At 37.8% G+C, this 27,889-nt stretch overlaps 2 protein-coding genes across 4 annotated transcripts in view; one reads left to right on the top strand and one right to left on the bottom strand.

Annotated features, from left to right (window-relative positions):
* LOC123871133 (sex-lethal homolog) overlaps window positions 1-2,192 on the top strand; it is a 33,408-nt gene extending 31,216 nt beyond the window's left edge. For both annotated transcript variants that reach the window (XM_045914743.1, XM_045914745.1), the window contains one exon: window positions 7-2,192. In XM_045914743.1, the coding sequence (XP_045770699.1) occupies window positions 7-278 (272 nt within the window). In that variant the 3' untranslated portion in view covers window positions 279-2,192. The remainder of the gene's footprint in view (window positions 1-6) is intronic.
* A 415-nt stretch (window positions 2,193-2,607) lies between these two features.
* LOC123871129 (spermosin-like) overlaps window positions 2,608-27,889 on the bottom strand; it is a 33,505-nt gene continuing 8,223 nt past the window's right edge. Inside the window, exons 2-11 of one of the 2 annotated variants that reach the window (XM_045914735.1) lie at window positions 25,933-26,142; window positions 24,996-25,546; window positions 23,235-23,360; window positions 21,798-21,885; window positions 19,655-19,762; window positions 14,487-14,663; window positions 12,192-12,359; window positions 7,454-7,613; window positions 5,277-5,309; window positions 2,608-3,990 (exon numbers count right to left, since the gene is read on the bottom strand). In XM_045914735.1, the coding sequence (XP_045770691.1) occupies window positions 3,794-3,990; window positions 5,277-5,309; window positions 7,454-7,613; window positions 12,192-12,359; window positions 14,487-14,663; window positions 19,655-19,762; window positions 21,798-21,885; window positions 23,235-23,360; window positions 24,996-25,546; window positions 25,933-26,142 (1,818 nt within the window). In that variant the 3' untranslated portion in view covers window positions 2,608-3,793. The remainder of the gene's footprint in view (window positions 3,991-5,276; window positions 5,310-7,453; window positions 7,614-12,191; window positions 12,360-14,486; window positions 14,664-19,654; window positions 19,763-21,797; window positions 21,886-23,234; window positions 23,361-24,995; window positions 25,547-25,932; window positions 26,143-27,889) is intronic. The other variant, XM_045914736.1, reaches the window with a different exon arrangement.

Below are 27,889 nucleotides of genomic sequence, written 5' to 3' on the forward strand. Positions count from 1 at the left end.
CTCTAGGAGACTTCAACTGGAGTTGCGGAAGCTGCATGATACCAGGTCCGGACCCTTGGGACACGTTTCCCTCCCCACCCTTACCAGGAAGTCTTCCCAACACACCCAGAAACGGATGCAGACCGGGCGTTTGCGTCAACAACAGGATGGGTTACCCTCCTGGAAAAGTTACTCCCAGATCAGGACGTGGAAGAAACTTCCCATGGGGTCAAGGTTATGGTGGCGAGGAGAGATTCAAAGGGCCCAGGATGAGGAATGGCCAGGCGCCATATTGGTAAAGTAAAATTGTACTCTGCCCATTGTAGTCGTTTTCTATTTGACATTAGTTCCATGCGAATAGGGATGATGGCTACTAGTCAAATCAGCTACTTTGTATCAAACGTCAATACGTTCGCTTAGTAAGGGAGCTTGTATGAAATACACGGATGTGACGTCATAAACGTTTGACGTAATTTGACGTACTTTGTTAGTTAGTAGTTAATACTATGTGAAAAAATAATGAAGATGAACAGAAGATATGTCAAATGGATAATAGCAGATTGGGCGGAGTACATTAAGGGCTGATTTCTCAATCGTCAAATGACTTTTATCTCAGGAATAAATTTGACGTTTTGGCAGATAACCCATCGAAAAATGACAAAACCTCAAATTTATTCCTCAGATAAAAGTTATTTGACGATTGAAAAATCAGCCCTTAGTTGGTAATTTATAACCATGATGGCGACTCGATTTGTTAAGTTGTAAATACAGTAGTTTGCGGAGATCGTCTGTCTATAAGGGTCTTTTAATAAAGCAATGAACTTGCGTTTTTTTTTTTTGCTTTTTTTTTAGTGGATAACTAATGATATTGTAAGAACATTTTTATTATGAACTAATAAAAGTGTTTGCGATAGGTGTAATATACGAAATAAATGATTTCATTTTAGGTTTTCTTTAATTTTTATTTTTAAACAATGTACTTTTTTGACAGAATTCTGTGGATGACCGGTTTAAGATAAACAGTTTTTTTTTATTTAAAGTAAGGTAGTATTTACACGGAACCGTGTTGTCACACAGGCTGCATAAGCGTAGACGTAGCGCGTACCATTGCGTTGTAATGTATGGAACTGTATGAGACATGGCATACCGCTTGAGTGGCGTGAACGTACGCGTAGACGTAATGCGTGCAGTTATGTCTACGGATTCACGCACGTCACTACGCACGTGTCACGTGTACGTGCTTGGTGTGAATCGGCCTTAACGTCACCTCACATAAACTACCGCTCAAAAGTATTTGGCCATCTGCATTTTATTCGGTTACAAACAATATATTTTAAAGAAATCATTTATTAGGTTTAATTGTTTGTATAACGCCGCAATATACTTATCTACGGTTATGTCTAAAAATGGCTAATAAACAGTTAAAATAATTATATTAATCCTGAAGTAGTTTCATTCACTAAAACTTTTACAAAGTATTTTACTAGGTGGCCAAATACTTTTTAGCGGTAGTGTAGGATAAACGATGTTAGATGGCATGTAATTGGCGTTAATCAAGTCGATTCGTCTGAAAAAATCAATGGATTACGTAATGTTTGATGTATAGAAAAAAAAACATTTTTTTTTGCTTTTTTTAACTATACTAATAAGTTAGTGATTTTGTTGTGCATTTTTTAAAAGTTACAAAGGTTATGTTAAGTTTTTTGCTTCATTTTCATTTTTTGGTACATTTGTTCTTGCAATGAGCTTTGGAGACACAGAATTCAGAAAGGTATACATAGAAGTGTTAAAATAGCGGCCACACAGTTAGTGAAGCATCATAGCGCGTTATTGTATAAACAAAAGTATTTTTATAGCGTTACAGTTAACGTGTGTATCTGTGTGTCTGTATGTGGCAATTTAGTTTTGCCGTGCTATTACACGTTTTGTGAAATCGGTTTGTTTAGCTGGGATTACAGATAAGATTTCTGACTGAAATGTGTTTATAGTTACGTTGATATGCCGGACATATGCGTATGCCATTTCTATTACCGTATCTAGAATTCTGTGTTACAAGATAATTTTAGTTTTTATGTACCTAACAGTTTCTCTCATGATGTCTACTGTATGTAGAGTGCTTGTAAATTTTTTTTTCATTATATTATAGTTTTGCTTTCTTTGTATTATATATTAAAACATGTCAGTTTTAATAAAAGAGACACAATTAATTTTGATTTTGATTTTTTATTGTAAAGAATCTATATTACTTTCTTAATTTACCTACGGTTATTTCCCTGATCTGTACCCATAGTAAAATTGGAGGGGAAAACTGATGTCGGAAGGGCATTCCATATCCTAGCGCTTCATATAACAAGCTAAGCTGATTCATAGCTCTATGGGTCGACATCGTGAATGAATAGGTAGATAAAGGTGGATTGAGCGCTCCTTAATCTTAATACTAACTTATCGCTATCCCACTTCAACTGCCGAATGAGAGCGAGAGGCCGGACCACAGTGTGATCCGTTCTTTCGCTCTAATTTAGTAGTCCAAGTGAGACGTATTTGCTTCAAATAGGTAGTTGTTAGGAGCACTTGATTCATCTATAGTACCTATAAATTCGGGATCTAAAATAAAACTCTTGGTAGGCATATTATTAACAGTATTTTTATTGATCGTATCCTAAAATCAAAATGCCGTAACAAACTCACAGCCAGCGTAGATAAGTTTATTCGGCCAAAACTTCGGCCCATTTTGACCGAAGCCGAAGGTTTGGCTGAAGGTCGTTTTTTGGCCGAAAGTGGCTGCAGCTGAAGCTTCGGCTTGGGTCGCACACTACCTCGTAAGTGACAATGCAAGACGGCAGCGACGCACGACGCCATTGACTATTGTGTCTAACACCGTTGAGTATTTTGTTTTTTTTTTTTTTTTTTTTAAATTAAAATAGCGAGCAGGTGGGTCACCTGATGTTAAGTGATTACCGCCGCCCATGAACATTTGCAGCACCAGAGGTACCGCCGATGCGTTGCGGGTCTTTCAGGAATTTGTTGGTCCGCCCTTTGAATAACCCCATGTTGTGATCTAGTGGGAACACCGCCGATGGGAGTTGGTTCCACAGTTAGCATGTTTCTATTATTATTGATTGTACACGCGTATGCGCGCGTTTAATGCGAAGTCTTGCCGTTAGGAGTCGCTGCCGTCATGTTTGTTTTAATGTCCAAGCATAAGGCTGCTTACTTAGCAATTTCTAGGACCTTAAGGATTCCGGATTGTATCGTTGAGCGTAGTTTAACATACTACTCAGTGTAATAAATAATATTGAAGTCCTAAGATATACCCAATAATGATATGGCTATTATCACACTATGTTATTGCATACCTAGGTGCCAATTGGACGGAAATATTTATAGGATTCTAAAGTCATAAAGGTGATCGCATAAGACAGCTATGGTGCTTTAAAAATTAATAATAATAATGTTCTTGACACAGTTGGAAGACAAAATATGAAGAAACTTTATTGCCATCACGTGAACTTGCTGTCTATGCGGTCACCGTTATATTATTTTTCATTACAACAGTAGGGCTTGCATCAGTCCGTAACTTCCCGGATAGGTTTGCTTTAGTTCGGAATATTTTTACAAATCATTTGCGCCGCGTTTTATCTATCATACTTTTTTCTACAATTCATAATTTTAAACATGTTTTTCCCCTTTTCGAAAAATTACATAAAAAAATTGACAAACATTTTTTCAACACTAATAACATTTTGTCAACGTATAAAAGCTTTTTGCTTGATTAAGTAGGTAAGTAATTCTTATTTTATTTCTAACTCTAATTCTAAAGGTTGGTACTGATATGATCTCTAATCCAAGGCAAGAATTTGGCAAGGTCCGTGAATACGACGTAGTGTGTCGGGTCACATCTGTACTCGTTGTGTCTTGCCACAGATAGAGAAACCAGACCACGGAGGTACCAGATGCCTTGCATCTGGAACACCATCCCACCACCGCTGTCGCCGTTGCAGACGGATGTACCTGTCACATTACACAGATTATTAATAATTCTTATTTTAAAAAGTTAAAAAAAATATATAAAAACTTTTTTTTTTTTGGACTTCGTCTGCGATGGCGTTTGCTGGCGCGCGTGCTGTGCTTGTTTGGAGTGTTTTTTTTTGTTAAGAGTGGCTGGTTTTTGTGTTGGTTGGTGTTTTTTGGTGGTGGAACTGACTGGGAAGCGCTCTAAAGGGGCGCCGCGCGTATGTCGGCGGGAGCCGGCGCAGACGGAGTCCATACTTGTATAAATTCAATAACTTGAAAATATCACAAACTTGACATTGGCTAAACAGAGTAAAGCCAGATTTAAAGAAAAAAAAAACTTTTTAAGTTATCTGAAGGGCTTATATTTTGCAACAAGTAACAGGTTTGGGGCAGTAACTGTAACGTTTACTTAAAATCGGTCTATATTTACTCGTATTATTTTGTAAATCAAACAGTACATGCAATTTAAAAAGCATAAGTTAGGTATATGTAGAAGTTTTTTGGTAAATAAAAAGCACGAAGCAAGGTAAGTAAGCGAGTTATTTTTTAAACTTAAAACTTTTTAATTTCCTTTTGGCGTAGATTAGTATATTTTGTTTTGCGTTGCATAATTTTTAACTTTAAGTTTTATTTTTTAACTTTATAGTTATAGGTGCAAGGCTATTTATTATATTGGTATGTGGTTAATATTAAAGGGTGCTTGCATGGAAAAATACTTTTATGAGTAATGGGGTGGCTAATGGCTATGGATGTTAGTGGAGTCCTATTAAAATGCCTAAAAATTGGTTTATCTTCTAAAAATTCACTTCAAAATCTAGATCCATACTATAAATAAGTTTTCATGGAACTTTTGATTTTTGTTTTATTTTTATAAGTAGGTACATAATACTTATCTACTTTCTAAAAAAAAAATCACAAGTAGAAAGTAAAAGAAGTGGTCATTTAAGTAAAAATTGCGCCTTCATATACTTAACTATACTTATATAACTTAACTAAATAACATTTACAAGAGGCCTTAAAGTAAATAAGATATAAATCTAAACAGCCTAAATTTTTACCTATTTATAAGAATATTAAAATTATAAACCTAGGTAATCTAAAGCGCAATTTTTAACAAAAAGACCGTAATAGCGAAAACAAAAAAAAAAAAAAACCAATATTAGGTAAAGAAAAAATAAGCCTTTCCCAATCATTCAAGCGTTAGAGATTAGAGTGAATTCCGTTAGAGTAAAAATCTAAATAAGTTCTATGCATTTCAATCTCAATGTTATATGAAAACATACTTTTTCTCGTGCCGGTTATTTCATCATCTGTTCCTGTAATAAATAAATAGATATAGGGATGCGCGAGTAGGTACATATAACATTTTTTACTCAAAAATGAGCGATTGGCTAATTTTTTCTCAAAATAGAAAATTAAAACAAAGATATGCCCTAATTTATCACGTTTTTCATGAACAATAAACTCACAGAGGGACAAAAGGTGATTTTGTTCGGAGGTACCGAAATAATATACGTGATCAGAATATATTACCCTTCTATACTTACCTCCTAAATGACAGATTAACTTGAAAACTCAATAGTCAGGATACTGACTTAGTTATTAGCCCTGATATTCTAACAAACTACTGGCACTACGGAGTTTGCGAAGAAAATATTATATAGCTGGGACCTCGTTTGTATCATTTTGATGTACCTACCTACCTGTAGACGTGTATTCAGACGCGACGGTCTCGAAGTGTATTGTAAATATGAATCACTAGTTACTCGTAGGACCAATAACGATAGATAGTTTGAACTCATTTGCGTTTCAGATAGGTATACCTTTTGTTTTTTACGTCACGAATAAAAAAAAGTGTTTTTATTTTACAAAATAAGTAACAACTTTACTTTTGTAGTAATATCATTAAAATTGAAGGTTTTTTCTGTCATCATTCAAGAAGTAAAAACAATTTTTCATCAAAGATTTTGAAAAAGCAGCCGGACATTCTCCAAACTAGGACAAGTCCGGGAAAACTCGGATGGATGGCAACCCTAGTGCAACTAACGACTATAAAGATAAGCCTTTGCAACGGAGAAAATATAGCTAGTAGGTATACTTTAGTTTTAACTAGTTTACAAAGGCAAACAAGTAGCTTCTCGCTAAAATGCGTAAGATGCGCACTATACGCGGCTCTTACGACCTTATGTTACCGAAAACTGATAATGAAATAATATGGATACGAGTGAAAAATCTAACTTCAGAAGGTCTAAAGCGCCGGGCAAATCGCGTCGCTTACTCGTTTCTCCGAGAAGGTTTTTTTAATAATAGCGAGCAAACGAGCACACTCGGTCCACCTGATGTTAAGTGATTACCGCCGCCCATGAACATTTGCAGCACCAGAAGTGTACCGCCGATGCGTTGCCGACCTTTCAGGAATTTAAGTTTATCTTTAATGCGATTTGTTTATCTTTAAAAAAAAACTAAGGTAAATAAAAGTACGTAGGTACTAAAATGATACAAATATGGACCCAGCCAAGTGATTGAAGCTTCAGTATACACAGCAATAAGTGACTATAAGAACCTACTACCGCTAAAATCCCTACTGTAATGGGTAGGGTTGTAGGTAGATTTTTACCCATATAAAGCGATGTGAACTAACTACAAGTAGAATAAAATAGCAAAATAACGCGTGTACGATTTAAAATACTAGGTAATTGTAAGGAACTGTACTTTAAACCAATTTATCCCTGGTTCCGTACTTACTAAGTAATATTGCCAATGTGTCTGTCTGTCTGTCACCTTTCGAGGTTCATCCGTTTAACCTATTTTGACGAGTAGAAAAGGTATTCTGGAGATGAACAAGCTACTTTTTATCTCGGAAAATAAAAAAAGCTTGATAAACAAAGATAATCGTTTTTATACACTAGGTAGAAGACTAGTGATGCCCGCGACTTCATCTGCGTAGATTTACAACTCGTGGAAACTTTGATTTTTCCCCGATAAAATATCCTATGCGTGTCTTCGGGATGTAATTTCTCTGTATCAAAGTTCGTCAAAATTGGCTAAGCGGTTGAGCCGCGAATAGGTAACAGACAGTCACACACTTTCACTTGAAATATAATAATACTAGATGATGCCCGTGACTTTGTCCATATAAGATTCCGTATTTTAAATATCCTGTGAGAACTCTTCGATTTTCCGGGATAAAAAGACTATGTCCTCTGGATGCAAGCTATCTTTGTAGGTACTTTTTGTCAAAATCGCTTTAACGATGGGCCGTGAAAAGCTAGCAGACAGACAGACATACAGTTCGCTTATATAATATCAGTATGGATAAAACACAGGGATAATTAATGTAACTACTTCATAGATCAAAGTAGGTACAGTTTCTTGCCTACCAAAATTCACAGCAAAAGATAAGTACAATCTATTGAAGGACTAAAACTATCAACATGGACTTGAGGCAAAATGTTCTTACCATCCCTATATCCAGCGCAGTAGGTGTAGTCCCTGTCGGTGAACTTGTCGAAGAAGGCGCTGTAGGAGCGGATGCACGTCTCCTGGTCCACCACTGGCATCTCTACCAGGGACAGCTCCTCAGTGGCCACGCCTGTGTCGTCGAAGCCCCAGCCTACCACCTGGTCAACATAGAAGATATTCAAGTAGAAGTTCCATTATATTTTTGCACACTGTCTGCGGCAGTAGGTTGTCTTTGGCTCTGACTATTTTACGAACTGTTAGGTATTTACCCACAATTTTGCAAAATAAAAAGTGTTAGATGAAAAAGAGTTAGTACGTAGGTAAATTTTTTTCATCATACTGTATTTCAAATAAGAACACCGGCGAGCTATTGTTCCGTGGTAGGATTTTTGAGGGCATTTTTCGATTTTTTTCAAATGTCTACGGGATCCTATTATAAATTAGTAAGACTCCGCTGTCCGTCAGTCCATCCGTCAGTCTGTCTGTCAGTGGGCTGTTTCTCGTGAGCCATAATAGGTAGAGACCTGAAATTTTCACAGAATGTGTATTTCTATTTCCGCTATAACAACAAATACTAAAAATTTCAAAATTTCCACCACGAAAATAAAATAAAAAGTGTTATTTCTTGTACGATGGTGACGGAATCCTTCCTGTGCGAGTCCAACTCGCACTTGTTTATTTTATTAAAAAATACCTATATAATTACTTTTTTATTTTATTTACATGGCGATCATTATGTAATTTTATAATATAAGGTATGTACCTACCTATTTGTTTGTTGTTATATTTGCAATCAAAATTCACACTCTGTGAAAATTTCAACTCGTTCTATTACGATTCATGAGATACAGTCCGCTGACAGACAAACTGACGTACGGACAGCGAGGTTTAGTAATAAGCTCCCATTGGCAGCCTTCGGGTACGGAACCCTAAAAAAGGCGGTCATTTCGTTTTACCGTGTTTTTACCAGATGCAAAAACATTTATTATTTTATTTATTAAAAACCGTTAATATTCTGCATCCTTGTTTCCGCAATATGACTGGCGCATTCAATTAACCCAATAACGGAATACACATATTATTTTGTTGTTAATTAAAAAATATTAATTACTCTCTACGATGCAACGGCGCGGCGTGGCCGACTTTGATTCGTGCAAATACCAGGGTCTGGCCATGGTTTTGCTTTGAAAACAAGATATAGTTAAACAGCACTTAAACCCAACTACTACCCGCGAACTGCCGATAGACATTGTTTTTCTGTCGCTCGGTGTATTTCAACATTATTAAGTATATTTATATTTATGACATCAAGATTTTTCCTAGTTCATTTGATAGCCCACTCGATAGCAAAAAAAAATTTTGGAGACCCCCCACTTTTTTGGATACCTACCTAACATCCGTCAGGTCGATTTTTTAGTATAAAATGTAGCTTATGTCGATAGACCACAATAATGAATCGATTGACACTCCATTCATCAAAATCGGCTCAGTAGTTTACATACAAAGACTGCTAAAATCATAAGCCAAAGCAAATCCAATTCATCAGGCTGCCTCCTCCATCAACTTTTTCAGGTCATCAGTCATGCTGGCTGGAGGTCGTTCTAACTGCGCTTACTGGTTTTTTTAATTATTCAGATAAAAGTTAGCCCTTGACTGCAGTCTCACCTGGTGGTAAGTGATGATGTAGTCGTCTAAGATGGAAGCGTACTAGCCTTGAAGGGGTATGGCACAAAAAAGCTAGTAATCACACTAATAATATTATAAAGGCGAAAGTTTGTATGTGTGTGTGTGTGTGTGTGTGTGTGTGTGTGTGTGTGTGTGTGTGTGTGTGTGTGTGTGTGTGTGTGTGTGTGTGTTTGTTACTCCTTCACGCAAAAACTACTGGACGGATTTGACTGAAATTTGGAATGAAGATAGATAATATCCTGGATTAGCACATAGGCTACTTTTTATCCCGGAAAATCAAAGAGTTCCCACGGGATTTCAAAAAACCTAAATCCACGCGGGCGAAGTCGCGGGCATCGGCTAGTCCAGGATAAATTAGGTATGTAGTTTCTATTATCACACTAATATTATAAAGGCGAAAGTTTGTATGTGTGTGTGTGTGTGTGTGTGTATGTTTGTTACTCCTTCACGCTAAAACTACTAAACGGATTTAGCTGAAATTTGGAATGGAGATAGATAATATCCAGGATTAGCACATAAGCTACTTTTTATCCCGGAAAATCAAAGAGTTCCCACGGGATTTCAAAAAACCTAAATCCACGCGGACGAAGTTGCGGGCATCGGCTAGTATGACATAAAAAACTTCATTAGGTAAATCGTACTCGTAAATCGTAATCGTAAACCTATCTAACCACCGGACTAAAAATCTCATGCCGACACAAGCGCATACTTAAAACACTAACTAATGAGTCTAACAACAAAATCTTAAAAATACACCACAAAACCTACAGTAAGTTGCTTAAAAAATGTATTAAATTATCGAGGAAATTTGACAATATAAAAGAGATGCAAAGTTCTAAGAACAAAACTAAAACCATGTGGAACATAATAAAGGACGTAACGAATAAGAACAAACAGACATACACCAAAAACATAATGCTATCGACACAATCAGGTTTAGCCAAAGAACCACAAGAAGTCGCAAACCTATTTAACGAGTACTTCGCATCGGTTGGAAGGTCATCCTTTGACGATAGAACAGTTTCTAAAAAATACGATCCGCATATGAGTAATCCTGAACCTCGATCTATTAACTCTTTATTTCTAGAGCCGGTTACAGAGCGGGAAATATATAACACTATTCGTAGATTAGAAAACAAACGCAGCTTCGGCGCAGATGAAATACCACCAACATTAATTAAAATGTGTATTAATGAATTAACCCTTCCCCTGACATTTCTAATAAACCAATCTTTTGACGAAGCCTACTGTCCCGACAAACTGAAGATAGCAAAAATAAGACCTATTCTCAAAAAAGGCGGGAAACCCAACGAACCCAGCAGCTATCGACCTATCGCCCTATTGCCCGCGCTGTCAAAGATCTTCGAAAAGATAATAACAAACCGCATATACAAATTTCTGGAAAAGTATAACATCTTGAAAGGAAATCAATACGGCTTTAGGAAAAACCGTTCGACAACGCTGGCCGTATTTGAATATATACAGGCAATCCTAAACTGTTTAGAAGAAAAACAGTACGGTGTCGGACTGCTCCTAGATATGACTAAAGCATACGACAAAGTTTCACACAAACTACTATTAAAAAAAATATACGACTCAGGTATACGGGGAAATGCTCACCGATGGCTGGAATCCTACTTGAAAGACAGACAACAATTTGTACAAGTGCAATATCGCGATGAACGGACTAACATATTAAGCGACTCTGAATCGAACGTACGCGTTACGAACTGGTCTATACCACAAGGAAGTGTCCTCGGATGTATTCTTTTTTTGGTATACATCAACGACCTACCTAACATAATAAACCCACACTCGCGATGCATTATGTTTGCGGATGACGTGTCAGTCCTATCCATGTGCGCGAATGTGACAGATTGTGAAAATTTCATCTCGGAAAACCTAGCAAACATTCAAAATTACTTATCACACAATAATCTCGAAATAAATCTAAATAAAACTAAACTCATACAATTTAAACCGCACCAGAAACATCCACTAAACCTCAAATTACTTGCAAATAACATAAAAATTCAAGAAGTTAGTGACTTTACTCTTCTCGGCCTCACTATCGATACTCACCTGGACTGGAAGTGCCATGTTCACAACCTAAGCGTAAAGCTTTCGCGATTTGTGTATGCTCTCAGCGTACTGAAAGCAAATACAAATTACGAAACTGCACTTTCCGCCTACTACGCATACGCATATTCGTGGATCCGATATGGTATAATCCTCTGGGGGGAAAGCACCAATGCAGAGGATATCTTCATCCTGCAAAAAAAATGTATCCGCATCCTTGTCAACATAAAACCACGCGATAGCTGTAGACCGCACTTTCTAAACAAAAAAATCCTGACAGTACCTTCAATCTATATAATGGAGGCGGCTTTATTTGTTAGGAAGCATTACAATTTATACAAAACTGTGGAGAACACAAAGAAACACGAAAGAAGTACACGTTTGCAAAACAAACTAGCATACCCTACTTACAAGCTTAAAATCTCCTGCCGCGGCCCACTATACAGAACTACTAACATTTATAATAAAATCCCAAAATACATAACAGATGAAAATAACGATACGACCTTTAGGCGAAAACTCAAACAATGGCTCACACTAAATTGTTTTTATGACATAAATGAACTTTCCTCGTAACTAACTGCACCTACTTTTACGCATATGACCTCAATTCCACGATAAATTATGTACTCCAATGAATATTGTTACGATAGATGTATTCTGAGCAATGGATAAGAACATTTATTTATACGTGACATTGTATTTTTTAATTATTGTATTTTTTAATTATTGTATTTTTTTTTGTGACATTGTATTTTTTAATTAATTACCTACCATTAAATTAACTCAAAATTGTTATTTACATTTCATAATTTTCATAATTGTTAACAATAGAATTGTAATTGTTTTAATCACCAATGTTATACTTTGCAGCGCCCTGACGGGGCTTCATGTTGTAATAATATTTTTTGTGATGAAGACATGAATGCAAATAAAGAAAGAATAAAGAATAAAGAATAAAGAATACTTACGGAACCTTTCTTGCCAATAACATTGTTCAATGCCACCTGGTTGTCAGGCCAAAGACAAGCGGCCCTCACAAACTCGGTGTACTCGACTGACTTCCGCATTCTGAGGATGCTCAGATCCCTGGCGAAGGGAGTCTTGTTGTACTCTGGATAAACGGTGATCTCCGCCACCTGGGGAGAAAAAGACGGTTCATTAAAACAGCAAATTGAAGCACTTGGGGATAAAATCTATATCTATACTAATAAATAAAATTGGAGTGTCTGTCTGTAATTTCGAAATAACTACCTCATATTAAGCTCATGTGGTTATTTGAACGATACCAACACTGAATCACAGGTTTTCAAAATTTTTGTCTGTCTGTCTGTCTGTCTGTCTGTCTGTCTGTCTGTCTGTCTGTCTGTCTGTCTGTCTGTCTGTCTGTCTGTCTGTCTGTCTGTCTGTCTGTCTGTCTGTTTGAAAAGGCTAATCTTTGGAACGGCTGAACCGATTTTTACGGGATTTTCACAGACAAGTAGAGGATTGACCAGGGTGTAACATAGGCTACTTTTTTAACCGACTTTCAAAAAGGGAGTTGTGTTTTTCTACCTATGTACGCCGATATCTCCGAGATTTCTGAACCGATTTGCGTCATTTCTTTTTTAATCGATAGAGGAACTTTGCGACATTGTTTCATAAAAAATTTGGATTCCAACTCCTCAATCATGATGCTGCAGGGGATCTGACCAATCCACGCGGGCGAAGCTGCGGGCATCAGCTAGTACTATATAAAAACACTGCAGTAAAATTATCTCAGGCCTCTGCTGAGTCAATCAGCGGGCGATGGAGAGAGCTATGCTTTAACCGACATAGCTCAACGGGTTGTGAACATCGATGTATATGGATGGGCCCTTCGAAGATAAAAAACGCACTCAAAAAGTCAAGAGAAATTGCAAAAGTCTCTTGACTTTGTCAATGACGATGACGTAAGATTCAAGCGTATTTTTGCGGACGGAATTGTATGGGAAAGGCTAATCCATATACATCGATGGTTGTGAAGCTGAAGTGGAAATGGGCAGGGCAAATGGCATAGTTTAAAAAACCATAGACGTTTGGGGTGTCAATGTACTATAGAATGGCGACCTCGCACAGGAAAGCGTAGAGTTGGGAACCCCCCCTCCCCCCACTAGATGGACGGACGACATCAAACCAGTCGCAAAGAGCCGCTTTATTCAGGCGGGTGCAAGATGCGTGGCGTGATGGAAGTCCCTACAAGAGACCTGTCTTTGTCCAGTAGTGGACGTCTGTCAGTTGATAATGATTATGATGATGACGGTTAGATTAATAGGATATGCTCATATATCGTAAGATTTAAAGGAGTGAAAAGAAATTATTCATCGTGTGCCATCCTTGAATTAAAGGACGATAGGCATTATATGCTTTTTTAATTTAATGATAAGTTAACTCTTGACTATGATGAACAATCTCGCGTGTAGGAAGATGACGATCGCAATGCAGTCTAAGATAGAATACGCGTGCCTAGAAGATGTCCTTATTCACTCTTGATCTTGAAGGTATCAAGAAAAGAGTTTAGGAACGTTATAGGTTGAAGGGAAAACGGAAGCCGGAAGAACACTCCATTAGCAGGTAAATCAGAAATAAGGAAACAAATAGCTTCGTATACTATAAGTACGTACCTACGTATGTCCGTGGAATGTGCCCATGTTAGAAAATAATGGATTTATCTAGTTGTAACCAGCTTAATAGAAGGAGATGACTCACGAATCTGATCTCCACTCCCTCCACAGAGGTTGGCAGGTTATGCTTGCTTCCACGCCCCCATTACGGAGGTCCTCAGGTTGTGTCTTGTGGTCAGATGTATTTTAACCCAGGTGAGCGTGTTCTTGTTAGAGGCTGACGGTGGAGTTCTTGTAACTTGGGCAACCTTATTGACTTCTGGAGTATGTTCAGAAGGAAGATTACGCTATCTATAAGACTAACCTACTGTAAAGATCGTAAGTAACCGTGTAATGTCTCCCTCATGATGATAATGAGAGCCTCAATAGCTCAACCGGTAAAGGAGTGGACTGAAAACCGAAAGGTCGACGGTTCAAACCCCGCCCGTTGCACTATTGTCGTACCTACTCCTAGCACAAGCCTGACGCTTAGTTGGAGAGGAAAGGGGAATATTACTCATTTAACATGGCTAATATTCTTTATAAAAAAAAAAAAAATGTTGACTATGTAGGGGTGTAGACCTGCCTTGCAGTCCGTTAGTTCTCTGGATGTACCTAACCAACTTTTTGAAGCGGAACACTCACGAATCTGATCTCCACGCCTTCCACAGAAGTCCTCAGGTTGTGCTTGCCCAGATAGATGGTGAGAGTGTTTTTGTTGACGGGTTTGGAGGAGTTCTTGCGGGTCACGCAGTGCGCCGCCGTGATCACGTGCTTGTGCGAGACCAGCGTCCCGCCGCAGATGTATTTGCTGTCTACCGTCTGGAAAGAGTTCAGAACCTCAAATTCAAAATATTTTTATTCAATTAGACTTTTACAAGTCCTATTGGATCGTCAAGAGCATCTACCATCTTAAGATACTAAAATTTTGCTCAAGTCATTCAAGCAGCTGTTATGTTTTAGCAACTAATTAAAACTTGCAGAAATAGCCTTTTTGCTTTACACAGGCTTTACACAGTGACGTGAGAGCTGACTTCTGTACTTTGGGTCTCACATAATATGAGGTAGAGTAAGGTGTTATGCTTACTAATTTATAAACGGAACATTCGAGGTCACTTGGCATCTGGCCATAATAGGTACTAAGTACAATAAAGGCATTGAAATAAATAGAATGGCTATTCCGAACAAAAATAGTTTTCTTCAACTCAAACAGGCATATACTCGGCATATCGACCGTAGGTTTATTATCATAGAGTGACTTATGAACAACTCATACGTCGACCATCTCATATTTAAAAAATCTTGTTTGGAATGACCTACATAAGTAGGTAAATACTTATAGCACTGCGTAGTAATCAAGGATATTGAAAATCATAAACATAATTTTATCTAGTAAAGATCATAGGGATCGTAAGTTAAAGCATAGAACAAACAAGCTGATTCTGTTTTGTGGGTTAAAGGCTACTGTAGATATGGACTAAACTCCTCCGAGGGCCAGATCTTCGTTATTTTATAAAAGCTGAAAGTTTCTCTGCTTATAGTTCCCAACACACTATGAAGATTGGATTTATTTATTTATTTATTTATTTAGTAATAGACTTAATTTAAAGAGAAACATTTTTCACCATTTTTTATAGACCAAAGCACTAGATAAAAAACAGACTGGTGTTTGGAATTTTGCAGCCCAAATAGACCGTAGTCTGTGCTAGGGCTGACAAAAAAGAAAGGATCATGGTGGCTTTGGGAGATAACAGGTAACAAATGTGTAAAAAAATCTTAAGTCAAAGTACAAAGTGTTTATATTTACCCCGGACATGCATGCATGCATTGCCAGACACATAGTATTGTGGCAATCCCCTGCTTTTAAACTAAAAAAATATTTCCAAATCGGTTTAGGGGTCTTTGAGTAATCGGGGAACATATATAAAAAAAAAGATTTGACGATTCGACGAATTGAGAATCTCCTCCTTTTTTCGAAGTCGGTTAAAAAAAATACTGATCCTGAACTTTAAACATGTATGATTTTAACAAAAGGGTTGTCTTCCAATTGATGGAAATCTTTATTCGCTTCAACAGTCATAAAAATAATACTACATATTTTGTGGATCAGACTTATTTCATTCAAAACAGGTTTGAAAATAAATTAAATATGTTGCGATCATCTTATTATTAGTTATGGGTGACCTTTGTCAAGTTTAGGATCATTCTTATTAAATTACATAGAAAATGATAAAATATGTTGCAATACCTACCTATAGCGATCTAGAACATGAAAAACATAAAAAATGTCCTTGTCAGGATCAGTTTTCAAACAAGTGTAAATTAAAAATTTATAACACCCCCGACAAGTGAAGGTATTACAGTAACTAGAAAAGAGCTGATAACTTTCAAACGGCTGAACCGATTTTCTTGGATTATAGCTAAGAACACTCTCGATCAAGCCACCTTACAAACAAAAATCTAAATTAAAATCGGTTCATTAGTTTAGGAGCTACGATGCCACAGACAGATACGCAGATACACAGATACATACGTCAAACTTACTTATAGCACCCCTCTTTTTGGGTCGGAGGTTAATAAAAGAGTTATGATTTGTCGGTCAATTGGTTCGTTAATCAACTTTTCATTGCCCGCACAGAATGAAAGAACAATACATTCACCACGTTCATACAGACACATCCCCTCCACTGTCTTCCAGAGATTTTTATTAGGTATCCTTGGTTTCGTCTAGTCCGACTGTCTGTCTGTCAGTCTATCTTGTTTATCTGTATCACAGCCAGTTTAAAAATACACTATTTAAGAGCTGTAAAGTAAAAATTTAAAAGAGAGAGAGAGAAAACTGTTTGTAGCAGAGAGGCATATTAATTTTTTTTTTCAGGATTTCTCTCTTTCCATGTTCAGTAGGTAGGTGAATATGGAAAGAGAGTCGAAAAAAAAAAATGGTTTACCCCTCGAGTGATACCTACCTACCCTGTTACATTTATAGTACGCGACAGGTTGAGATGGCAATCTAGGTATGAGGTGGGGGGACGCCCCGCACACCCGCACAGCCCCTGGTGATGTCTGGTGTGGTCTACTTGCCATATCAACCAGTCGCGCACTATAGGCACCTATTTTAAAATCATTAATCTAGCTTGGCTATGGTAGACCATAAGGCTGCTTTTCCACCAGAGAAGTGCTATGCTACATTGCTATGGATGCGTTTGATATCCACCAATCATATTCATTGGTGCACATAGATTAGCACTGGTGGAAACGGGTTCAACTAAGATATGTTTATATGGAAGGATGCGTGCTATGGATGCGTACTATGGATGTCTGCTATGGGCCGTCGACAGTGGTGCAGAGCAGAATACCTACAGTATGCGCATCTTTCTCGCGCAGCTACTTTGCGGCGGCGCATCTTCATAGCGCATCTTCCTCGCACAGCTACGAGTACATAGCTACTCTAGCGGCATGCTATGATAGCCGGTTTGACGTTTGTCCGCTCATGAAGTTCCGTATTAATTGATAACGACTTTGAAGGAAATAATTGTATTACTTTATTGACGATAGTGATGTGCAGAGATTCATAAATTTTATCGAATGTAGTTTTAGGTTTAGGACTCAAAATTTATTTATTAAATTGATTTCTTAAATGTATACAAGTGTAGAAAAATCAGTTTGCACCATTTAAGGGGTGAATGTACTTGTGAATATGAACAATTTTCACTATGTGGACAAACCTCTGAAATCGCAAAAAAATATCAATAAATTTTTAAAAATGGAATCTAATACGATCGTCACATAGGATCGCTGGCTAGCACAACTACTACCTCCGGCAAACTCGCGTCAATGCTCAATGCAAAACAAAGCAGTTTCGAATTGACGTTGCTTCGAAAAGTATAAACTGTCAGTGCAATGCGATTGTGATATAGTTTTGACCTGGCTTTGGATTTCAAATATTGATACTGCATTACTGTTGACCCTTGCTCGTTAATTTGGACTCTGTTCAAGCCCTTTGTTGTGGATTTCGTCGATATGACCGAACGTACGCAGAGAACTGTTCTAAATAGTCAGACACGTGAGTTCGTAATACGCCTTCGTAACTATTTCGATCGTGAAGCTCAAAATGGAGGGCCAATTTTACCTATAACGTCAGTGGTTGAACGCGTAGCTGATGCGCTTAATATTGGACAACGAACTGTTAGACGGATAACTAAAAAAAAATATGGCGAGACTGGCACAGAAGAAAATAAACTTCACACACCAAAAAAGAGAAAACGAGCAAAACCAGTCGTAGGCATCGATAGCTTTGATGCCGATGCTATCCGAAGACATGTTTACGGCTACTATTTACAGAAGGAGTATCCAACAAGAAAAAAGTTGGTGCATTCACTGAAGGAAGCTGGATTATTCTTCGGTGGGGAAAGTTCTTTAACGAAGATTTTGAAGACCATTGGATTTCGATACAAAAAATGTAACAAACGCAAAATATTGATGGAAAGATTTGATATAGCGATGGCAAGGTATACTTTTTTACGGCAAGTGAAAGAAATCAAAAATTGGCAAAATGTTGTGTTCTTGGATGAAACATGGCTTAATGCTAACCATACTGTAGGCCGTTCTTGGAACGATGACACAGCAGCATCTACTTCCAAAGTTCCTGTAGGAAAAGGATCGCGACTTATAATTTGTCACGCCGGAACCATCAACGGGTTTGTCGAAGGTTCTCTCATGGCTTTTGCGTCAAAAACCACTGGAGACTATCATGAAGACATGAATGGAGAAAAGTTTACTGAATGGTTTACCTCAATGTTGTGTAGCCTCCCTGAACCATCTATTATAATTATGGACAACGCCCCATACCACTCGATGCAAATTGACAAGCCACCTGCCCAATCCCAAAAGAAAGCTGATATCGTCGCATGGCTTCGTAAAAATGGCGTAGATGCAAACATGAATATGTTAAAAGCGGAATTAGTACGTCTTTTAAAAGAAAACAAACCAACCAAGATCCGATACGTCATTGACGAAATAGCATTAGAACATGGGCACAGAGTTATACGGTTACCGCCTTACCATTGTGAGTATAATGCGATTGAGTTGGTGTGGGCTCAAATTAAGGGATATGCTGCAAGACACAATACAGAACCCCCATTTACCACAAAAAAAATGCTAAAATTATTAGAAGAAGCTTGTGAACATGTGACTAAAGGAGACTGGGAAAAGGTTGTGAATAGAACTGTTAAATTAATAAGGGAAGATTATGAAAGAGATGTGAAAATAGATAATATTATAGAAAACGAACATATAATTATTAATGTATGTGATGATAGCAGTGACGACAGTGAAAATAGTAGTATGGACGAATCTGATTAATTATGGCCTTTTGTGGCACCTTTTTTGGTATCTTTTGTATTCATATGTTTCTTGTGTGCATATAAAGTATGTATATTCATTTTCGTTCAAATATTCAGTTCGTTCAAATAAATTAAATAAACATATACATTTTTGTTTTATTAAACCTATTTAATCAGGTACAAAAACAAAACCTAATTGTTTTTTGTTCGAGAATAAATTGACATTCCACATCACTATTGTAATGTGTCAAACCGGCCATCATAGCGTGCCGCTAGTGTAAGTATTGGTGGAAACGGTCACATATTTTCGTAGCGTAGATTTCACATCTTCACAGCATAGCTGCATAGCACATCTCTGGTGGAAAGGCACCCTAAGCGTGTTCCCAGTTCCGACTCGCACTTAGCCACTTTGTTAACTAAGAAGCTAAAAACAACTAAACGATTTAGATAGTTTTCGTATTATATACTAACCTGAATTTGGTAAAGAGCTATTTGCCACGGCCACTGTCCTTCCAAAGTGGGCTTGCCGTTCACCACCAAGGGGTTCGGGTTGTTCCGTATCACTATACCGCACTGATCCTGAAACAAGATACATCAATCAATCATTTATTTGCTATACTTATGTGATCCTAACATCTAAACAGTGTGAATAGGCTTCAAATTAGTGTCAAAAATGGGATATATCTTAGATTCGGGATGATGCAAGGATTCTAATGATATCCCAAGCATCTAAAACTGTTCAGGCTTTAGATGTTGAAAGCATTGCACTAATTTTATTGAGTAGTCGTGTAAAAAAAATATTTGAATAAGTATAAAGTTTTCTAATTTTCTTTCTAATACGCTCATATCGTTAAGGAAAATATTCTTGCGAAATTCGTAGCTTCAACCGACTAGATTTTACCTTATAAATAAAGGATTGTTTGCTAATTACTTATTTATCGGTTCCCGGAATTACGCAACTCTCAATTTCACATAATAATAATATAGATAAAATAAACTAAACACGGAACTGTGCGTAGGTCATTGTTAAGTCGTTAATAATTATTCTATTTCCTTATCACGGCTGACGATGATACGAAATGACTTTAGTCATCACCATCAATCTATCTCTATGCATCACGCAGACCGTAAAATATTTGGTCTTGGAGATCCTTGCTGTACCTACTTTTTAGGGTTCCGTACCTCAAAAGGAAAAACGGAACCCTTATAGGATCACTTCGTTGTCTGTCTGTCCGTCATGTCTGTCAAGAAACCTATAGGGTACTTCCCGTTGACCTAGAATCATGAAATTTGGCAGGCAGGTAGGTCTTATAGCACAAATACAGGAATAAATCTGAAAACCGCGAATTTGTGGTTACATTATTTAAAAAAAAAATTAAAATATGTTTCAATTTTCGAAGTAAGATAACTATATCAAGTGGGATATCATATATGAAAGGGCTTTTCCTGTAAATTCTAAAACAGATTTTTATATATTTTTATATATAATAGTTTTTGATTTATTGTGCAAAATGTTGGAAAAATACCCGAGTACGGAACCCTCAGTGCGCGAGTCTGACTCGCACTTGGCAGGTTTTTTGGGTGTAAGATCCGTCAGGTCGGTTTTTTTCGTATAAAATGTATCGTCACCCGGACCATAATAAGGAATTGATTAACACCTCATTCATTAAAATCGGTGCAGTAATTTAAGCGCTACGATGGAACACACAGAATCTGATACATACATACATACACATAGACTGCTCAAATCATAACCTTTCCTTTTAGCTTTGCCATAGTCGGGTAAAAACCGTAAACTAACATGGCCCAGTTGCATAAAACCCATAGAGGTACCCCTAATTGGCTTCTACATAATTAGATCCGGTAGACTCTCAATATTAAAACAGGTTTTTTGTAAAAAAATGTTATTACTTATCACAAGGGAATTTACCTTATACCTGGTAGTAATTCAATAATATTTGATGCCATTAATTAATTTCTTCACAGTAATTCGTTATTGGATGGTGGAATATTTCCGTTCATTTTGATAAAATTTTAAGTGCACTAATAAAATAAGAGCGTGTCTGTTTGTAGGCTAATTTGTTTTGTTTCTCGTTTGCGCCTTTACTCGTCATCATCATATTTTACTACAGCATCGGCGTGGGGTTTTTTTTTTGTGTTACGCTGGAAATCCTCTGACATGGTTATCGGAGACTTTGTATAGCTTAACACGGCGTGGTGGACTGTGGCCGGAACCTTGCTCATTCTGAGAGGAGGATCTCTGCTAAGTTAGCTATCCCTAAGTTTTATTGTAACATTTTCAATGAGGTATTTAAACAAGTGTGAATTAAGACAAGTGAAGGTTACAGTAACTAGAAAAGAGCTGATAACTTTCAAACGGCTGAACTGATTTTATTGGATTATAGCTAAGAACACCCTCGATTAAGCCACCTTTCAAACAAAGAAAACTAAATTAAAATCGGTTCATTTGTTTAGGAGCTACGATGCCACAGACAGATACACAGATACACACGTCAAACTTATAACACCCCTCTTTTTTGGGTCGGGGGTTAAAAAGATATTCTTGTACCTAATTGTTAGGTAAGCAGGTATGACTTGTTATTAGGTTACTTACAGATTGCTTCTTATTGCCGCTGCCGAAATTTCCAACGGAAGGTAAGGTGGCCGGGCCTGGCGACCAGTACTCATCAGGATCTGGTCGACTAGAACAAACATTCATACTTATCACTGAAGTTGAAAATTCTTACTAAATACAACGTTTCTTGCTTAAGGCAACTGACATGACTTGTAATTTAATTAACCGCTGACCCGCTGTAGTCTAATGCTGTGGTCTGGTCGATGGAAAACTGAGGCTAGGACTAGTGACCAACCTACAGGCATAGATGTGTTACCAAGCGATTTAGCGTTCTAAAAGAGCCTCAATAGCTCAACCGGTAAAGGAGTGGACTAAAAACCGAAAGGTCGACGGTTCAAACCCCGCCCGTTGCTCTATTGTCGTACCTACTCCTAGCACAAGCCTGACGCTTAGTTGGAGAGGAAAGGGGAATATTAGTCATTTAACATGGCTAATGTTCTTTTTTTTAAAAAAAAAATGATACTTCGTGTAGAAACTAATTAGGGGTCTGGATTTAAACTGCCAAACTTCTTTAGGTTAGCAGGTTAGCCCGTTTCGATCTTAGTCTGATCTGTACAGCGTAATACTTTGCTCAGACTTAGGTCATAGTTTAAAACGAGACAAGGTTGTGTTGCTGATATATGTACATCTGTCTTATTTTAGTCTGGACAAAGTCAAGAAGATTGATGCTCTGAAGATGTTGTGCTGGAGGCCGATGGTAGGAGTCTCATAGGCCGAATTTCGCACCAACCTCTCTCCAAGAACTTTCCGCTTCGGCGTTAGTACCTACAGAGTAGCATATTAAAATTCTTTAGACACGTATCCCGGCGTGAGAGTAACTCAATCGAGCGTCATGTCGTGCAGGGCAAGGTGGAGGGCATCAGAGGGCGAGGAAGGTCGCCCACGCGATGGAACGACTAAAGTCTGCTGTGGGCGGTCCCTTGTACCAGTGTACCAGGCTGTCAGCCAGCAGGAAGAAGTGGCGAATGCTCGAGAGGCGTATAACATGGCAGATGCTCAAAGACGTTGCTTCGTGACTGCTCTGCCAAGAGTGTTACGATGAAGAAGAAGAAGAAAGTCAAAGTACAAGTAGACTCATTGTTTGTTTCGCTTTTTACCATTTATCCGTCCGTCAAAATGACCTTTATGAGGCTTTTTTTTCTCTTTACACTGATTAGCTAAGTTTGTAGTTATTTACAAGTTATGGAAACTATATATTGTATAAGTATGGACTTCGTCTGTGCCGGCTCCCGCCGACATACACGCGGCGCCCCTTTAGAGTGCTTCTCAGTCAGTTCCACCACCAATAAACACCAGCAGAACACAAAAACCGGCCACTTCTAACAAAAAAAAACACTCCAAAAAAGCACCGCACGCGCTCCAGCAAACGCCACCACAGGCGAAGTCCTTTATGAGGCTTTACTTCAAATAACGTACCTGTCATCATCATCATCATCCTTCGGTCTGGTGGGATAGGACGGCCGCGGCGTGAACTGCTGCTGCTGGTAGTTGGACGTCGTCCGTCTGTCGTTAACGTTCTGTGCCGATACCTGGCCACCACCACTGAGTAACAAGTGCTATGTTAGCTACAAGATAATACAATGCGTTCAAACTATAAATAGGAATGACTCCCAACATAATGGAAATATAGTTTCATTCAATATAATGCGTCTGTCAAGCAGCTCGAACCAGCAAACGGCACTTTTCTCATTTTTAGGGTTCCGTACCTCAAAAGGAAAAACGGAACCCTTACAGGATCACTTTGTTGTCTGTCTGTCTGTCAAGAAACCTATAGGGTACTTCCCGTTGACCTAGAATCATGAAATTTGGCAGGTAGGTAGGTCTTATAGCACAAGTACAGGAATAAATCTGAAAACCCCGAATTTGTGGTTACATCATTAAAAAAAAATTAAAATGTGTTTTAATTTTCAAAGTAAGATAACTATACCAAGTGGAGTATCATATTATGAAAGGGCATTACCTGTACATTCTAAAACAGATTTTTATTTATTTTTGTGTATAATAGTTTTTGATTTATCGTGCAAAATGTTGGAAAAAATTCCCGAGTACGGAACCCTCAGTGCGCGAGTCTGACTCGCACTTGGCCGGTTTTTTTTAACTGTCTGATAAATATTGATTGGATCAAAAATCAACATGCTTGACATCAAACCGCTCATGTAGGTACTAATGTAAAAAAATCGTGATATAAGTACCTAATTAGTACGCAAAGTATTTTCCTTGCAAATCGCAATTTTCAAGTGTTAAGAATCAAGATAGATGGCGGTCATTGACTTTCGTATTTTTAGTTTGAACTCATTTTAAGTAAAAAACATTGGTATTTAAAACACAGAATTCGGAATAGGTATAGAAGAGGTAAAGGAGCGTGAGGTTGTGCCGGTTCACTGTCAAGTCTGGAGGGGTATGGTGCGGATTTCAGAGGGTGACAGTGACGTTGAATTTCTTGATTTTAACATCAACTGTCTCCCTCCCGCAACCCTCGCTCACAAGGCATCTCATAGTAGCATCAATGCAGTTTTTGATGTTGGAGGAATCTGTGAGTTCAGTGGTATATTGTGAAGATCATATTCTATTACCTGTTTAAGAATTCTGTGTTCCAAACCCAACATACAGAATTTATATAATATTATCAAAGATGGAAAAAGAAAAATAATAAAATTAGTGTGCTATAAGTAAATCCTTTTGCAAAAAAAGAAAATTTTAGAGAACATAATATAAAAAAGATAGAAAATTCTAAAAGGTGATGGAACGAGCTACCTAGGTAGAAAAACAAGTTACGATCGTTTATTAAACTTTCAAAGTACATGCATTCTTATTCAAACTGCTGTACAACTGTAAGTAAAGTTACAAGTCAAATATTAACATATAATTTATCATGCAAGATTGTTTAGGAATCTAGATCAATCATTAAGTACCTAACTTGCTAGAAGATTGAGCGTTGTATTAGAAATTAATTTCCGATCAATTCTCAGTTCTACCACTTGCTTAGGCATCAATTATATAATATAAGCAACAAACAAACAGCGAAAGTAATTGTTAGGCGTTGCTAGTGGGTGTTATACTTCTAATCATCCACCATTCCGGACCAGTGGTAAATTATTTTGACGATTCAAAAGCATTTGTAAAAGTTTATTTGAATAAAAATATATTCTATTCCAAGACGTATTAGAGTACACTTACATGCTGTATGGGTTAACGTTGCTCTGGTCTAACGGAGGGTTAGCGGTGGGTACGTACACTGGTCCGTCACCCGACGGTCTTCCGTAAACAGGTTTTGTTTGAGGCTTATCTTCTGGCCTGATTATAATAGTAGGCCTAGTTTGAGTATCGACAGGCCTTTTCTCCGTCGGTCTTTGGACTGGTCTTGATTCTGACGATGACGGTCTCTCATTTGGTCTACTGTCTGGTCTTTGGGTTGGTCGGGATTCTGAGGGCCTGCCGCCAGTTGGTCGAGTATCTGGCCGGGATTGAGGTCTCGATTCTGGCCTTGAGGAGATCGAAGTTGGATCAGGCCTTATAGCATCACCTGTGTCAACAGCTGGTTGAGGATGATCGGCGTTACATATCTCCCTCCCATTCAGTCTTATAGCACGTAACCTTGGCACTTTGTTAAGTACGTTGTATTGCACGAAGAAACGAACTGCCACTGCAGGGCCTGGGTGGATTTTCATTTTCGTGTTCTCAATCTTAAAGTCTATGTTGTCTGTGGTTGTGACATCTCCAACCCAGTTCTGGAAAAGGGCATTCTTTTTATTATTGCAAGAAACTTTTTAAATGATTTCACCATAAGTTTTTAAGATTACGAGATTACGTTGCGATATGACGATGTAGTCATAAGTTGCTGTTACTTTGACTCCAAAATACCTTGAAGCATTACAAACATTAAATAACCCAATAGTCCAAACGAGTATACTATTCCGAGCTTCACGGTTTGTTAAAGCAATTTTTTTCTGATGATATTTTGGTTATTTTCCATCGAGGATCAAGAAATGTCATAATCCTCCCCGGTTCGATCATTTCCATCTCAGACTAAAGACTTTGACACATTCAAGCACAAAATTTTCATTGGTAAAGGACTGGAGATTGCAGAAAAAGGGCTATAAGGGAGAATACTTACCCCCAATATGTCTGCTTTGCTATCCAGCACTACATTCAACCACAGCGAGTGGAGGGTGCTGTCTGTGGACAGGTTCACGACCCCGTACCACCGTCCTTGTTCGGTGCCCGAGGGTTCGTACGAGAACACGTTGGGGCATGGCGAGATGGGCGTGGATTCCTCGTGTGTTGGCACCAGCAGACCTATGACTAGAATTAGTAAGGCTCCAATCTGTGGACAAAATTGCAAATAATTTTTTTAATGGTCCTCCCCATCGAATTTTGGTAACAGCGGTCAAAAGAAAAGTGGCCTGGTAGAGATCTCTACAAGAGATTTCTACCAGTGACCCTTGGTGAGAGGTTGTAAATGGAGTAGGATAGGTACAACAAAGATAGAAAGTATGCATGAAGCCATTTGGCTAGTAAAAAAACTAAGATGACGTCTAGTTTGGAATATGCTTGCCTATAAAGATGCCTAGTCAACCCGCTGTGATGATGTCAATGAGGTTTTAGATTTAATTTTACGTATTTTTGTTTTAGTTTAGATTTAAGTCTATTTTTATATCTATGTTTATCTATGTTTATTGATTAAATTAGTTTTTGATAAAAACGTAATCTTCTTCTTCTACGTATCCTTTTATTTTTGTGCAATAAAGATATTATAAAATAAAATAAATAAACTGACTTCAAAAGCTTTGAAAAACATACACGACGCACGTCATTGAATAACACAATGCATTGGATTGGTCAAGATGGAAGCGAGAAAATTGCGTAGCCCTAGGTAGCAAAATAAAACAAACATAGTACGCACATAGGTAGGAGGTCAAGTATAGAACCTCCTATTTTAACTCGGTTAAAAAAGAAAGTACTTACCTACTTAAAAGTGACAAGACTACTTAATATAAATAAGTAGGTCTAAAATAAATCGACAAACAACGTTTCTTTGAAGCGCCATCGGTTAACGGTTATGACTATACAGGAAATTCAAGTATGCTAATTTAACAAGGTTTCTTGATTTGCACACGCAAATTTTTGGGATTGTTTTTTTAATTTTATTATAATCATTATAACATTGTCAAATTGTTTAACATTGAAGTCAAACTATGTGAAGGGCGATATTAGCATACCTAGTGGTAAATGTGTGTGAGGTCTGCCAATCCACACTTGGCCAGTGTGGACTATGGCCTATTGACCTACACACTTCTCTTTCTGAGGGCCTCAGCTCAGTGAGTCAGTAGTGAGCGGGCAATGTAATCAGATGACAATGATGATCACTAGACTGACCTTTTAGAATGGGGTTTATCATTCATTTTTAACTCCCGACCCAAAAAAAGAGGTGTTATAAGTTTGACGTGTGTATCTGTGTATCTGTCTGTGGCATCGTAGCTCCTAAACTAGTGAACCGATTTTAATTTAGTTTTTTTTTGTTTGAAAGGTGGCTTGATCGAGAGTGTTCTTAGCTATAATCCAAGAAAATCGGTTCAGCCGTTTGCAAGTTATCAGCTCTTTTCTAGTTACTGTAACCTTCACTTGTCGGGGGTGTTATAAATTTTTAATTTACACTTGTATTATAATTATAACATTGTGAAGTCAACTATGTGAAGGGCGATAGCATACCTAGTGGTAAATGTTTGTGAGGTCTGCCAATCCACACTTGGCCAGTGTGGACTATGGCCTATTGACCTACACACTTCTCTTTCTGAGAGGGGCCTCAACTCAGTAGTGAGCCGGCAATGTATTCAGATGACGATGATGATCACTAGACTGACCTTTTAGATTGGGGTTTATCATTTATTTTTAACTCCCGACCCAAAAAAAGAGGTGTTATAAGTTTGACATGTGTATCTGTGTATCTGTCTGTGGCATCGTAGCTCCTAAACTAATGAACCGATTTTAATTTAGTTTTTTTTGTTTGAAACGTGGCTTGATCGAGAGTGTTCTTAGCTATAATCCAAGAAAATCGGTTTAGCCGTTTGCAA

This window comes from Maniola jurtina, chromosome 13, assembly GCF_905333055.1.
Source record: "Maniola jurtina chromosome 13, ilManJurt1.1, whole genome shotgun sequence".
NCBI classification, from domain to species: Eukaryota; Metazoa; Arthropoda; class Insecta; order Lepidoptera; family Nymphalidae; genus Maniola; species Maniola jurtina.